This window comes from Drosophila guanche, unplaced genomic scaffold, assembly GCF_900245975.1.
Source record: "Drosophila guanche unplaced genomic scaffold, DGUA_6, whole genome shotgun sequence".
Classification (NCBI taxonomy): domain Eukaryota; kingdom Metazoa; phylum Arthropoda; class Insecta; order Diptera; family Drosophilidae; genus Drosophila; species Drosophila guanche.
In genome coordinates, this window is record NW_022995749.1 from 4,230,684 (window position 1) to 4,244,445 (window position 13,762).

A 13,762-nucleotide genomic window follows, 5' to 3' on the forward strand; every position below is an offset into this window, starting at 1 on the left:
TATAAATAAGTGGATTATATTTTGTTGAATAAGGCGTCGAACGACTTAAGAATGTATGCTCACTGCTCGCCACTTGAATAGGACACTCCATTGGGCCAGTTTTCTTTCACCGGCCGCCCATATACCATAATACAGTCCCTCCGTTCGCATTCAACCACAGTGTTCCCGAGGAATGCTTTCTCTTATAAACTTTTCAACTGAACTATCTCTATCATTATCAAAATATTTTTATTTTTATACAACATTGTTATACACAACTATGAACACAAACACGTATTTTCTAAGTTCAATTTAATCCATGGAATAAATTTGCTGACTCGTGTATAAACACCTGGATATCCCTCGCGACCACATCCGACACCCCAGGAAACAATTCCGACAATAAAATACTTAACTCCATTAGACAACAGAAGTGGTCCTCCGCTATCGCCTTGACAGGAGTCCATGCTTGGTCTTCCGGCGCATAGCATTGTTGAGGTAATTCGGGTACTTTTATATTTTTGATTTCTGCATTCTGTAACAGACATAATCGGAACTTTTACTTGATTAACAATGGAAGGCAATGCTCCTCCTTCAGAAGTTCGTCCCCAACCAACAACAGTACCAATTCGACCTAAAAGTAAAGAATAAATCCAATATTAATAATAATAATTAATAAGAGAAAGGCAAGCCTCAAAAGCCTCCCTTTAAACAATTCTGAGAGTTTCTTCAATGATCTGATTATATTATAAAATTAAATATTATGATTGTGTAAATGGTTAATGCATTAAAAAAGTTTGTAAAATAAATAATGTATACCTGCAGGATCGTAATTGTATCGAGGAAGACAAACTGGCTTTATAATTTTTGAAAAGGCAATTGGTTTCCTCAATCTTAACAGTGCAACATCATTATTGTACGTATCAGGATCAAAGCTCTTATGTTTTATTACCGCCGTTACGGCACGTTGAATAGCCTGAGACTCGGACGTAATTTCCTGATCGTGATCTCCAAATATTATTCTTATTTTAGATCTTCTCAGTTTTTTAACGCAATGAGCAGCAGATAAAACGTAATCCTTAGTCAATAACGATCCACCGCAATGAAATTTTCCATCGTAAATAATTCGTGCCATCCATGGATATTGGTTTACACCTGTTGGTTTTCCGCCAACAATTCTTATTTCTTCATTTGAAAAGCCACAATCTATAAAGATATCATGTTAATTATTAAAAGATAAGATGGGGAAATTGTAATCTCATAAGATTTATAAAAAAACGTTTAAATGGAATCCTAAAAGATTGTTTGAAAATTAAAAAAATGCAAATCAAAATTAAATTTTCTTTGTGCATATTTGAAAAGAAATTAACTCCAATAATTAACTTCAATCATGTCACTCAAGCACGGTTGTCTAACGAAAGAAATATTCAATCTGAGCTACACATTTCAGACCCGGCCGATTCCCTCTCTTTGAGGTTTAATTCATCCTCTCAAACACTGTCATACTGAGCAAAATACGACCCAATAAGAAAATAGTTAAAAAAAATTCAATATTATTTCAACTCATTCTTAAAACTAACTTATACGAAAATATAATTATTTTCTTTGCTCCTATTATGATATTTTTCATACATTCACAGAAGACTACTTACCACAGTCGCAATTTTTAAGGCTTGAATTTTCAGTATACTCAACATCATCTTCCGTGTCAAGTCCAAAAGCGTTTGATACGCCAGAACTTATTCGAAAAATAGTATCAAATAGAAATTTACTGGTTCTTTTATGATTTATGCTTGAAGTTGCAGATTCATTGAAAGCATTATACTTTTCCGAAGAAATGATGTTGGCATAACTTAACATAGTCAACATCCAAAATAATAAAACATGCTTTAAATTCATTTTCACGAATCAGTTATCATTGTTACAGAGGTTATTAGGGTTTTATAGTGATCTACATTTATACATAATGAGTCAATATTTACATATGCAGACCACTATATATGTACAAAAGTGTACGTTATTATATTTTTGTCTAGATGGACATGTGTGTACATTATTTTTTCGTGTTTACATATGTATATGTATGTTTAAAACAATATTAACAATATAGTTTATAAATATGTCTGTAACTAGTTCATGTAAAATAAAATATATACTAATTTTTAACACCTACATATACATACATATTTGTAAATGCTTTTGGCATGTAGCGTACAAATTTTTTTTCCTTAATACAAAACTTGGGATTTAATGGAGAATTATATGAACATTCTTTTCTGATTAACTCTACCACTTTATAATTGAGAAAGTTAAAATTAAAATACTTGGTTATAATGATAATTTAATATAATAATGATCTGTAGCTACAGAGATAAAATAAATAGTCAAGAGTCAAGGTTAAAAGGTAGTGCCTAATGTAGGCCCGTTAACAATAAGTATAGGCGATCGACCGCAAATGCGAATTTTGCTTCTCCAATCATTCGATTAGATATCGCCCGGTTTTCGGAGCGATACCCGTCTTGGAATGAAGATCGATGCCTTAACATCCTTTAATCTGGAGATATTTAAGTGCAGAGGCCATCACAAATTCTTGCACAGACATGCTGCTCAAAGTTCAATTAGCAAAGGTATTGGATTCGCATTCGGCAGAGCAGCTGACTCAACTAGCTATCAACACTTTTTTAAAGTCAACGTTATACCAGCCATTCGACCATGTCTCGTCTCGACAGGACACACCTAGCCATAAGTGCACTTGGACAATTATATTTTTTACTTTTCGAGAATACTATAGCTAAGTACGGGAACGTTGTGCGTAAGTTAATAAAACTTGAACATTTTCAAATCATGGTGAAGCTGCGTAGTTTATTATTTAATAGCCTTTTCACACTGGTTACTCCTGCTATCACTATCGGAATATACGCAATGAAACAAAAAAGGCCCACACCACAATGAGAATCTGTGATGAAAGCAGCACAAATATTTCAAATTTAATCAATTATGGCTAAAACACGAAGAAACTTACAAAAAAAGAGACTTGAATCTGTATCTGCTGTGGACAAAAATGAAAGGGATGTTTTAAACTAAGCAGCAAACAGAAGGAGGCCTACGGTAAAATGGGCGAGATAGAACGAAAGTCCTAACGACACAAACGTAGCTCCAAGAAATCCGATTGAAAGCACAAGCGTCGCAAAACCTTCAGTGTACCACGGATATTCGTAAATGTAATAGCAAAATTGATTACCTTTTCCATAACTACTTTGATTAAATTCTAATAATTTGAAGAGATTCTGTAATTCTGAAATGGGTTTTCTCAAACGTGCCATAAGGAATAGTCAACTGAAATATGGTCGATTTTCTGGGTTCCATACCGCCGGTTCCATCCATTTCTACTTCTTAGGGACTTCCATCTTAATTTGTAAAAGATTCCTCCAATGTATCTGCGAGACTCACAACTATCTGTGTGACTGAAGAAACAGACGAGTTGAAGGAGTTTCAGCCAAATTGCCAATGCACGTGAATCCCATTCGTTTCCAGTGAATCCATATTGTTCACAATGGATAAATAAAAAATGTAATAAGACTTTGAGCTTGGAAAAAAAATTCATGGAAGCGGATTCTAAAAATTATCCTAGAACCTGCAACGTCCTAGAAGCGTTTGGACCCTTCTAAGTATAAATGGTAGTATTTTAGCTGGGAAACTCGAACACACAGGCCGAAGCTATAAGGAACGCTCTTTCGCACCAATTCCTAAAAAAACAATTCTTTCTAAATAAAGAATTTTAGCCATTCAACTAGAATTAGAATTTTGTTATATTAAAATATAAACAGTGCAATAAATTATTGTACAATTTCGCAGTATTTTCAGCAACAGTCTGCATCACCTCCAAATGTTTGACACTACTGGGCCCTAGTAGTATGCTCAGCGTATGTAAAAACGAGTATGAACTTTGTGAGACGCTTTGTGCGCGTCACAACTTTTATACCTGGTACACAGTATAAATGTACCATAACCTAGGTGTGACACATACTATATACACTTGATACATTGTGACCATACAGAAGTCGGGATGCAAGACTTGGTTGCCCTATCTCTTATGGTCTCTGTGTCTTACTACTCATCAGTACGGACAGACGGACAGACGGACGGACAGACAGATATAGTTTTAAAGTAGAAAGTGAAATAAGTACTGATGAAGAGGATAGCATTTCTCTTTCCCGATTAACTCACTTCCCGGATTAACCCACATATCAAGCTTTTGAGAATCGAGACACCTAAAGACACAGAGATCATGCGGTATCAATCGGTATCCATGGCACTTACTGAGCTCAGATATAATAACACATCAAATATAAGGTACAGGTAATATATTAAAAGATTTCATACATACACAGTATGCACGCATGAAACGTTTATTAGATTTTCCGCAAGTATTCTCAATAACATGCATTTCATTGAACATGTCTCTATATATAAATTGATATACATTTGCGAAATAGAAGTCCATCTTATTTTTAATGCATGTTTTTAGTTCTCCAGTCGAACAAGTCATCTACACGACATTCTTCGTCACTTGAACTTGAATCCGAATGTACTGCCACTTCTTTGTTGAATTTGCGCTTCCTACTTATTAGACTATTCTTCTGGTCATTTATTTTAATAAATCGTTTCCAATTGTCAATCTGTTCATCTATTTCCTTTAGTTGTCTTTTAATATTAATATTTTCTTGTTCTTCAGCAACAATAGTACTAGAAACTGTAGCAGCCATTTTTATTTCTCGTTGAAAGCGTATCCACTCTTCATCTTCGTTGGGATCAGCTTGATGAGACTTACTTGACTTCTCTGAATCGAAAAATGTACCAGGTAATGGTTCAGTTACCCTGGTGTCCGAATTTTCACTTTTTCGTACAGTCTTATCTTGGTATGTGCTACAATTTATGTTGGAAAGTGACTGCACAGATTCTTTTTTGGAAGTTACATCTAAAATAGTCGTCTTATTTTTCTTTGCCAAGTCCACATTTAATTTATGTTGTTTGGAGTTAACATGCACCTTCCAGACATTTGGCTTGATAACAATCCGGCATATTATGCATGTTAAGATTCCTGAGGCGTCGTATGTGTTAGCTTTAGTTAAGAAAACCAAAAATGTAAAGTGGAAAATTTAAATCGGTCTACCATAATATTTAATATTTTCAAAAATTATTTTATGTTTTTCTGCTCATTATCAGATTATGGTTATATTGGCTCATATAAAGTTGTACCTAATCCATAACACTTTTTAGCTGAACTAGTGACTAATCCCATAATAAACCATCAGGGCTTAAAGATAGACTGCAGTTCTACTTAAATGTTTTTATTGTTGGAATTTTTTCTTCTGGACAAAGATTTAAAATAATTTTTAAACAAATTTTATCGAGCATAAAAATAATTTAAAATGGTTTTTACTGGATAATGTTTTCAAATGCAATATGTGCACTAGTATACACAGACTCAAACAAATTCAAATTTTAGACATAGAAGAGCAAAAAGTAGAATTTCGTCTTCTACTTTAAATGTCGTTGAATGTACAAACATATGTACATATGTCGAAGGTTTATGATTTATTGGAAATAGATCAATGGATCTTGCTGCTTAGGATATTTTATGCATTTGTGAATGACCGGTGACGTCGGCACAAGTAAACAAATGTCTGCAAGTTCGAGCTGGCGGGAACCATGTTAATAAAATCTCAAGGAAAGTTCTCTCCACCACATTAAACAAATCAATCGTTCTATTAGTACGCACATATGTATGTATATACCTAAGTACGCACATTTACATGTATTTTATGTATTTTGGTAAAGGATATTTTGCCAGGGGGGAATCCACTTTGCCTAGAGGTTTTGATGAAACACTTAGTTTTTTTTTGCTTCTGTTGCTAAGCATGTTGTTCATGTTCTTCAATTTGTTTCTTCTTTTGTTTAGAAATAAACTATTGGTCAATTGAATTATTGTTCTCTTAAAACAGATGTTTCCTAAAAACAATCGATATCACTATCGATGCCACTATCGATTATATTTATGGTTGTATTCAACACTTTAATTCACTGTCTATCAGCACTAACCAAATTGTATAGCCTAGTGCCATGAGTTTGTATGGCTGTTAAGAATCTGGTCCTAGAGTATAGTGGAATATGGTTTAAATGGATCGATATACTATATAAGAATATGTATAACATACGGGCTCGTTGGAAGATCTTCAGGTTTCCTTCATAAGCACGGTTTATACAAAAATTCCCATGATTAAATCGGGAAGTTTTATTATTAGTCATTAAATTACCTAATGTTGCATATCCAACAATTTCTGCCGGTGCTTCTGGGTTTACAGCATATCACTAACAATCTCTTAAGTCGCAAAAAATGCAGGTAGATAAACTTCTGCATAGCAAGCTCAACGTTTTATTAAACATTAGGACAAAAGATCCTGTGCGAGCTCCTGCAATAGCAACATCATGCTAACCCAGGAACTAAAACCAAACCAAAAAGCCGCTTCGGCTTGGTAAACCGGATTGGAGTGCTACATCTCAATGAAAAGAAAATTCAGCCCAATCGAACATTTTTGCTGCAAAGAGGAGAACAACAGGTAGCAGCATGAAATGGTCATATGAGATGGCAGTAGAACGCCTAGAAGAGCATAAAAGGCAGCAATATGTTGCTATTGCAGATGGTATCTGTTTTGATGAATGACTTTAAGCGATCTGGAGTAAGTACTAATTCCAAATTCCAATCATTAGTTGTTTTCCTCATGGATTAAGGCAAGTGGGCCGGAGTTTCACATCTTTCTCTAACTCCCAACGTTCCCCCGGGATATGCTTTGTGTGCAGAAACTATTATGTGCCGGCTGGAATTAAAAATTTTGAGACGGTCAAATAAATCGCTCTCATATTATAAAATTTAGCATGCCTTACTGCAAAGAACTTGACAAAATTTCTTTGTAAAGAATTAAGTTAATGTAAATGTTGTACATGCTCAAATGGTCACACTCTGCCCCGAGCGAAATATATAAATACTATTTGTATACACACATATTACAAATGCCGTGCTGCACGAGGAATATAATGTTCTTGATGTTCATTTAATTTTTTACTTCAATTCGCGTTCCATTTTTCAAGTGGTCGCTACAAATCTTCGATTCCCAAAACAAGAATCGATGTTTACTCCAAAAGCAAAGAATCGATTAAAACGATGCTGGAATCGATTTTTTCCCAGCTCTACAAGACATCTGGAAATAAAGAGAAAATATAATATTGTATATGTTGACATCTGACAACTTAAGAATCTCCTAGTTCAACGCTTTCTTATTAATAAAGTACTTGTTGACATGGGCAGTATTGAAAAGGCTTGCATATCAGGGTTTCTCTGCCGTCTATGTTCGGAAATGCACAGAACTGTAATTCATATATATAGTGACCACGGCCAACGTCTATGCCTTGTTGAAAAAATTAACGGCTACCTTCCAATAACTGTACGTATTAAATCAATTTGTAAATAAAATGTTTAAGGTAACATACGCACGTTAAAATATCAAAGTGCCATGTCGTTGCGAGTATATTATCAATTTTGCATTATGTACATAAATATTTACATATATACACACATTTGCATTTTTATAGAATGTTTTGAGCATTAATATTGGGTTTGTTTATGTATGTATAAATGTACGCTTATTATATCCTCGTAATGATCATGATTACACAGTTTCTGAAAGTATTGCACAGATTCTATACAGATGTTAATATGTGCTTGACATCGAATTGGGTTTTATTAACCAAAAAATTAATCCCCAATTGTGGGAAAAAATAATGTGACAAGTGAAACAAATATAAAACAAAATGTTAAACCTTAATGTCCAGATATGTAAATTAATACGATAGAATAATACATAAGGATTAATTCCAAATAAATATTTGAATTTTTCAGATTTCTCCGACTGATCCGTTGCCAAAAACCATATGCAGAACATGTTTACATCGTGTAGAGCAACATTATTCTCTTTTGATGAGGCTTACACAAATGAGAGAGGAGCGAAAAATTAAAGGATTTGAGTACAAGCCAAGCAGAGAAACGGTGAGTTAAAGGTACATGCCAGAGATAAGTACATATGTACAGACATACATATGCAAATACTCTTATCCTTTGGACCAAAGGGAGCACAAGTCGAAAACAAGGTCACAATCAACACAAGCAAGTGCATTTTCAGATGTCACAACGTATGATGCTGTGGCACTGTTCTCCTAAAAGCTAGGAAATAAATGTTTGTACTTGTTTTATCAAAATCAATTTATCGTTCTGGCTATTAGATAAATCTTTACTCTTATCATGGAGTACTGGGTACAAAAAGAATCGCATACCACTTTTATTTTTAAACATAGAAAGGTGCCCTTTTTTGTACTCAAAGTATTAATATCAAACCATTTTTCATCACTTTACAGGCAAATGCATCAATATCCAGCGTGGAATGCTCTGATGAGGAAGATAACACAACAGAGCCCGTAGGCAAAACAAATAGACGACATGGAAGACCCACCTCCGAGTCCATTAAATCGAAAAATACTGCCAAAACTCATCGAAACAGTAGTGAAACTAACGATGAAAGTGGGTCTGGATCAAGGATTAGAGAAGAAAAAGGGTCTGGAAGTCGTGGGACAGGACAGAGCACTCCAGCACTAACGTAAAATAATGACTGTCAGACTAGTCAATGGTTTAAATATCATTATATGTATATAAACATATTTATACATACATATATATATATAAAAAAATATGTGAACATTTGGAAAGTATGAGTAAAATAGGCCATTTATGAAAATCGATGAACCTACAACAACCTTCCAACCATTTAAAATCAAGCAAAAAAGGCTGGAAAGCTTGTACTGTTCACAAGCTACTGCTCGCAAAGATCGATCATTCATTTAACAGATAAATCATATAAAACAGCTGTAGACATTTTAAGTTACATCTCGAGAATTTTGAACGAACTAGACTTAAAAAATTATTGAAAAATTATATCGATACAGATTAAGCTGAAACTTGTAAAGATTGTTTGGATTATCTTAAGTAATAAAATAGATTTTCTCTCATTCCCCTTTTAGTACAAATCTTGCCCAAAACTACTGACATTAGCCATTTACATGGTTTTTATTATTTGTATAATATGTATTTGTATATGTTTATAAAGCGTAGGCCAGTATTTGTGCCTGAAACTATGCCCTGAAACGGATAGAAGTGGGCAGTGTACTCAGGGTACCTGTTGGCTTCTAATGGTCGTCGAGAATTCTGTGGGCCAGTTCTGTATGCGAATTTCCGCTGTTGCAATATTCTGCCGATCCGTAATTTATTGTGATCGTCTATCGTTTTTGATGCAATAATTCATGGATCGGATTTTGAGAAATGGATCGTGAAGAAAGTACGATCCATTGCACTCGTGCCCAATTCATTGCTTTTGGCTTATATCGATAGCTTATATATCGACAAGAACACGCGGAAAAAGAACGTAAACGAAAACTAATAATTTAAAAAATCTAAAATTCCGCTAAATACTTCGGTTTTATGGAAATGCTCCAAATTTAAATGACCGAGCTTTACGTTTCAATATCGGTCGTTTCTCAGCCGATTGTATTCAACAGTTTCGACAGTAAGGTATGGATCGGACGCTTTTACCTACAATCAAATCCCGATCGTTGCAATGGATAGTGGATCGGTGATCAAGCCATCCTGGTGGGTAACACACAGAAAGGAAACGTTTCCGACTTTATAAAGTATATCCCATTGAGCCCCCGAAAAGGACAAAAATCTCCCACATCCACATCCACATCCACAAAGATAAAACTAAATTATGCAGCTCTATGCAACTATTTCCTCGAGCAAATAGCTGTATACATATGTATAAAAATAAATCTATATACAGAGTACCGGGTATAAAAGTTGTGATGCGTCGTTCAACGTTCCCCCTCGTTAGACCTGGGTGAAAGCTATTTTGTCTTCTACTCTTTTGCGTGCGAGCTTGTGACCACCCAAAATAATTATTTAATAAAAAAATTAAATCCGGAGAAACAGAAACAGGAATAACGTTGTGAGTCTATTACTAAAAATACTTTTGTCCACCTTGTTCAGTCAGTATATGTACTGCCTCGTCTTTCCCCGTTTCTCACGAGCCCAGTCGCGCTGAAGCCGAAATTTAACTCCCCGTAGGCTAACTCTATCGGGGATCGTGACTCCTTGCTAAGGACGACCACCACTAGTTCGTGGGGCTTTGCGTTGCATCAAATTTAACGATCTTCTAATCTGCCGTTGGAAAGTGCGGGTTGCACCGCTGTAACATAGTGAGGAGTCAGGCACCCATATTTCGCACTCGGCCTACTGGGAACTTCGCGCCAGTCTACTGCTTTCTACAACTGAACGGAGCTCTCGTCCATTTAGATGACGTCCAGTGTCGCCGTCATTCCACTTCCATTGGCTCCTCGGAAACCTGGGTTTCGCACCGCTTCTGTCGATGAAGTATATCAGCGTCCTCTCCTTGGCAATCTGCGCCAAGGTCACATTTGGCAGTAATCTGGATCGTTTTTGCCTACAGTCCAGTCTTCTCCTGAGAGCGCTTCTTTTAGGGTTGCTAGGCTTGTTCCTGCAGGACCAAACTAAAATTTGGAAGCAGTCGGGCGGCCCATATCACCTTGAAGGGCTGCCGAATTTTTTCGCTAGCTGTTCAGTTAGTTTAAAAACCTAAGTAGACAACGTATATATAGTTTATTTGTGACAACAAATGGGTCGGAAAAGATCGAGAGTGCGATGCGTATACGCAGATCTGGTAAACCAGACCAAAGATTTGATTAAAATAAAATTCGTTTGTTGTTTATTTTCTAATCCATAAAATAATTTTTTTATTTGGAAGAGAGGTAAATTTGAGCAATATGTACATGTGTATGTACGCAGACCTATTTGGAACACTGTACTGGGTTAAAGTTGAATTTTCTTAAATTCAGATAGTATTGCACGATCAGAAGCAACTGGAACTGGAAAAGGAAAATCAAAATGTCTCTTTATTTTCGAACGACATTTTATATTGATAATGTGGGATATTATTAATTTAGAAACAAAAATACGCTTCGTACTGATGTAAATACATTTGTATGATGTATGTACATGTATTTCTTAAATTACAAATGCATGTATGTACATACAAATGTTAAAGTTATGCATAGAGTGGAAATGTGTAAAATTGTATCACTCTAAATGTACATACAGATATGTATATACATATGTATGATTGCTAGGCTAGGCGATAGTGAAAAAATATGAGTAACACCACCACCCAAAATTACAACCCATGTGCAGAAAATCGATATTCTAGTCAAACTACATGTACATATCAGCTTGTAGTGTCTACCTCGTGCTTACGTAGAAAAATGAATTTTTTTAAGTGCAATATAAATAAATATATCTACACATATGCATAAATATGGTTGGATTGTTACATTCTTGTATACAACAGAGTGATATTTAACCTATTGCTTTTTTAGCCTAAATTGGTTGCTCACTGTGTGGTAGGCTAGACAATTATTTAATATCTTTCTTTCTTTTTGTTTTTGCTGAATTTGTGTACATATATGCGTACATGCATATGTACATACATGTGTACATATGTATGTGTGAACTTGTGGATACTATTTTCGGAGGCTAGATTCAACGTTTTGTAATGATCGATGGTAAAACTGGATAATTAACAATGCATCTTGTTCGTAGTAACTTTTTCCAACGTGATGAGTATTTGAGATCGCCTTCAACAAAGATTGGAGTCCAACAACAGAATTTCCATACGTCGTACAGGAGCTATCACACCAACATGAAAGACGCGCAAGCTGAAAAAAATGTAAATAATACATTGGTTAAGCATAACCAAAATGTAACATTTGTCCGGAGTAGTGGAATCACTAATGGAGCTGTTTTTCATGAGAATGTTATTGAAAATGAGTGGAACTTCCCTCCAAAGGTGCCAGCTCCGCACATCTACCATTGCATTAACCCAGTAAGTCAGAAAATTAATGAAATCTAGCTTCGGTGCACCGAAGTGCATATAACTTTGAAAAATTGTGGATTTGTTATCTATTCCGATCGTTTTTATAACTATAACTATGATTTGAATGTGTTTTGGAACCTCGAAAGAACCTCATTACGAGGATTTTAACGTTGCCCTGTTGATGTCTAGATGTAAATATCGGGGACTACTCAAGCGGCAGCACCCTTTGGTCGGTTGGGATGTGTCTCTAACTAGGAACTGACTGGGCTTGGTGGCGCATGGGCCCCTTGATGGTTCAGTCATTGTAACTGACGTTATCAGATGCTTTTAGAGCGTCTCTCACTGTCTTTCGTTCTCTCTAGTAGGGTAGCTTAATAATAAAGTGTGGGGTTTCATTGCATGTACATACATACAATGAAATTAAAATTTACATACATATGTACATATGGCAAAAATTAATTTTAATGTTTCTTTATTTTTTCAGGACTTACTGGTGGGAAGTGATAAGAACGGCTTCAAAGGACTCCGTAAGCAATTTAGTGGGCGATTTAAGCGCTTAGTTACTCGAAAAGTAGAGCACGGCCCAGTGATACCCCCGGAATTAAAGCCACAATTAAAAACAATTTACGTTTACTAATTTTAGAAGAATCACTATTTGCGTATATACAATATGTATGTATAAATGTACTTGTATGTATTTTTATATATTGTAGAAAACTTTAGTGATAATAAAAGCAAGATAAACTAAGCTACCTTGTTAATTGACATTTCTAATTATTAAGTTCATCATGCTTAATTAGTTTCATTTTCGTATATTTTATTATACATCTCATATTTTCCAAAGCTTTTTAGATTTTATAAAAGAAAATAGTTAAATCCAACAAACGCCTTTTTATTTTGTATATCCTAAATATTTATTGATATTGTTGTTATGTATGGTCACACAAAGAACAATTTGCTTGACGAATGTGATCAAACACTTTCCCACTAACTAGGCGAAAATTGATAACGAACAAATTGTCAACGAGTAAACATTGAAAATGGATACAGGGAGTGTGATTTACGAAATGAATTTGTGGTCGAAAAATGTAGCACACCGAAGGATACATTCCGGACCTTCTAAAGTATATATATTTTCAATCAGTATCAATAGTCGAGTCGATATAGTCACGATCAGATGATCGCCCTGATGAGCGCCTAGTTCTCAGAGACCATAAGAGCTAGAGTAACAAATTTAACCAAATTTAAAAGTTATATTACATGTGTATTTAAAAAATGTGCCCCCGCCTTCTTCCGCTCACAAAAACGCAGTTACGTGTATGTATGTACTGACGGAGTGCCGGGTATAGCATTTGCGACGCGTACGAACGGGTCTCACAACGTTCCTCCTTTTTGTTCTTCAACCTTAATGTTCCCTAGATTTTATTTTAACATGCTCTGGGAATATTTATTTGGCTATGAGTGAAAGCGCATTTTGCCCTCCGTGAAGAATGAATTTCAGAGAATTAAGCTCGTTCCGAGAATAAAAGGGAGAATGGAGGATTCAATACGTTCTCATGAGTAAGATTTATTGCACTGCCGTAGTGTCATATCAGCAAATGCGGTGTCCGGCTGTCCTAAATTGTCTCGGATAAATTCGAGCAGATAAGAGCAAAGACGCTGTTTTCCATTTCTTTAATCCACCAAATACGTTCACCTAAATATAGAAAATTGTATTTTTTTTTTTTTTTGCA

General features: G+C 35.2%; 4 protein-coding genes across 4 annotated transcripts; 2 read left to right on the forward strand and 2 right to left on the reverse strand.

The window, feature by feature from the left end:
• Positions 1-209: 209 nt before the first annotated feature.
• Positions 210-2,035, reverse strand: LOC117585302 (trypsin-1). Its single transcript, XM_034274731.1, has 3 exons — positions 1,632-2,035; positions 799-1,185; positions 210-613 (listed from the first exon to the last, which is right to left on the reverse strand). The coding sequence occupies exons 1-3, from the start codon at positions 1,876-1,878 to the stop codon at positions 258-260; spliced, it is 990 nt and encodes a 329-aa protein (XP_034130622.1). The 5' UTR covers positions 1,879-2,035; the 3' UTR covers positions 210-257.
• A 2,395-nt stretch (positions 2,036-4,430) lies between these two features.
• LOC117585179 (zinc finger protein 830) lies at positions 4,431-5,978 on the reverse strand. The gene is made up of 2 exons (XM_034274522.1): positions 5,826-5,978; positions 4,431-5,094 (listed from the first exon to the last, which is right to left on the reverse strand). The coding sequence occupies exons 1-2, from the start codon at positions 5,909-5,911 to the stop codon at positions 4,491-4,493; spliced, it is 690 nt and encodes a 229-aa protein (XP_034130413.1). The 5' UTR covers positions 5,912-5,978; the 3' UTR covers positions 4,431-4,490.
• A 1,258-nt stretch (positions 5,979-7,236) lies between these two features.
• LOC117585180 lies at positions 7,237-9,096 on the forward strand. Its single transcript, XM_034274523.1, has 3 exons — positions 7,237-7,481; positions 7,937-8,083; positions 8,449-9,096. The coding sequence occupies exons 1-3, from the start codon at positions 7,338-7,340 to the stop codon at positions 8,689-8,691; spliced, it is 534 nt and encodes a 177-aa protein (XP_034130414.1). The 5' UTR covers positions 7,237-7,337; the 3' UTR covers positions 8,692-9,096.
• A 1,970-nt stretch (positions 9,097-11,066) lies between these two features.
• Positions 11,067-12,790, forward strand: LOC117585181. The gene is made up of 3 exons (XM_034274524.1): positions 11,067-11,128; positions 11,756-12,038; positions 12,514-12,790. The coding sequence occupies exons 1-3, from the start codon at positions 11,082-11,084 to the stop codon at positions 12,664-12,666; spliced, it is 483 nt and encodes a 160-aa protein (XP_034130415.1). The 5' UTR covers positions 11,067-11,081; the 3' UTR covers positions 12,667-12,790.
• The last annotated feature ends 972 nt before the right edge of the window (positions 12,791-13,762 follow it).

Coding starts and splice junctions, on each gene's coding strand:
- LOC117585179 (XM_034274522.1), bottom strand. CDS start 5,911: ATGAACAACATGCTTAGCAACAGAAGCAAAAAAAAACTAAGTGTTTCA. Junction 5,095..5,825: donor GTGGATTCCCCCCTGGCAAA/ATATCCTTTACC, acceptor TAAAGCTAACAC/ATACGACGCCTCAGGAATCT.
- LOC117585181 (XM_034274524.1), top strand. CDS start 11,082: ATGTGGGATATTATTAATTTAGAAACAAAAATACGCTTCGTACTGAT. Junction 11,129..11,755: donor AAAATACGCTTCGTACTGAT/GTAAATACATTT, acceptor TCTTGTTCGTAG/TAACTTTTTCCAACGTGATG. Junction 12,039..12,513: donor TCTACCATTGCATTAACCCA/GTAAGTCAGAAA, acceptor TTATTTTTTCAG/GACTTACTGGTGGGAAGTGA.
- LOC117585302 (XM_034274731.1), bottom strand. CDS start 1,878: ATGAATTTAAAGCATGTTTTATTATTTTGGATGTTGACTATGTTAAGT. Junction 1,186..1,631: donor CCTTAAAAATTGCGACTGTG/GTAAGTAGTCTT, acceptor ATATCTTTATAG/ATTGTGGCTTTTCAAATGAA. Junction 614..798: donor ATACAATTACGATCCTGCAG/GTATACATTATT, acceptor CTTTACTTTTAG/GTCGAATTGGTACTGTTGTT.
- LOC117585180 (XM_034274523.1), top strand. CDS start 7,338: ATGGGCAGTATTGAAAAGGCTTGCATATCAGGGTTTCTCTGCCGTCTA. Junction 7,482..7,936: donor ACGGCTACCTTCCAATAACT/GTACGTATTAAA, acceptor TGAATTTTTCAG/ATTTCTCCGACTGATCCGTT. Junction 8,084..8,448: donor ACAAGCCAAGCAGAGAAACG/GTGAGTTAAAGG, acceptor ATCACTTTACAG/GCAAATGCATCAATATCCAG.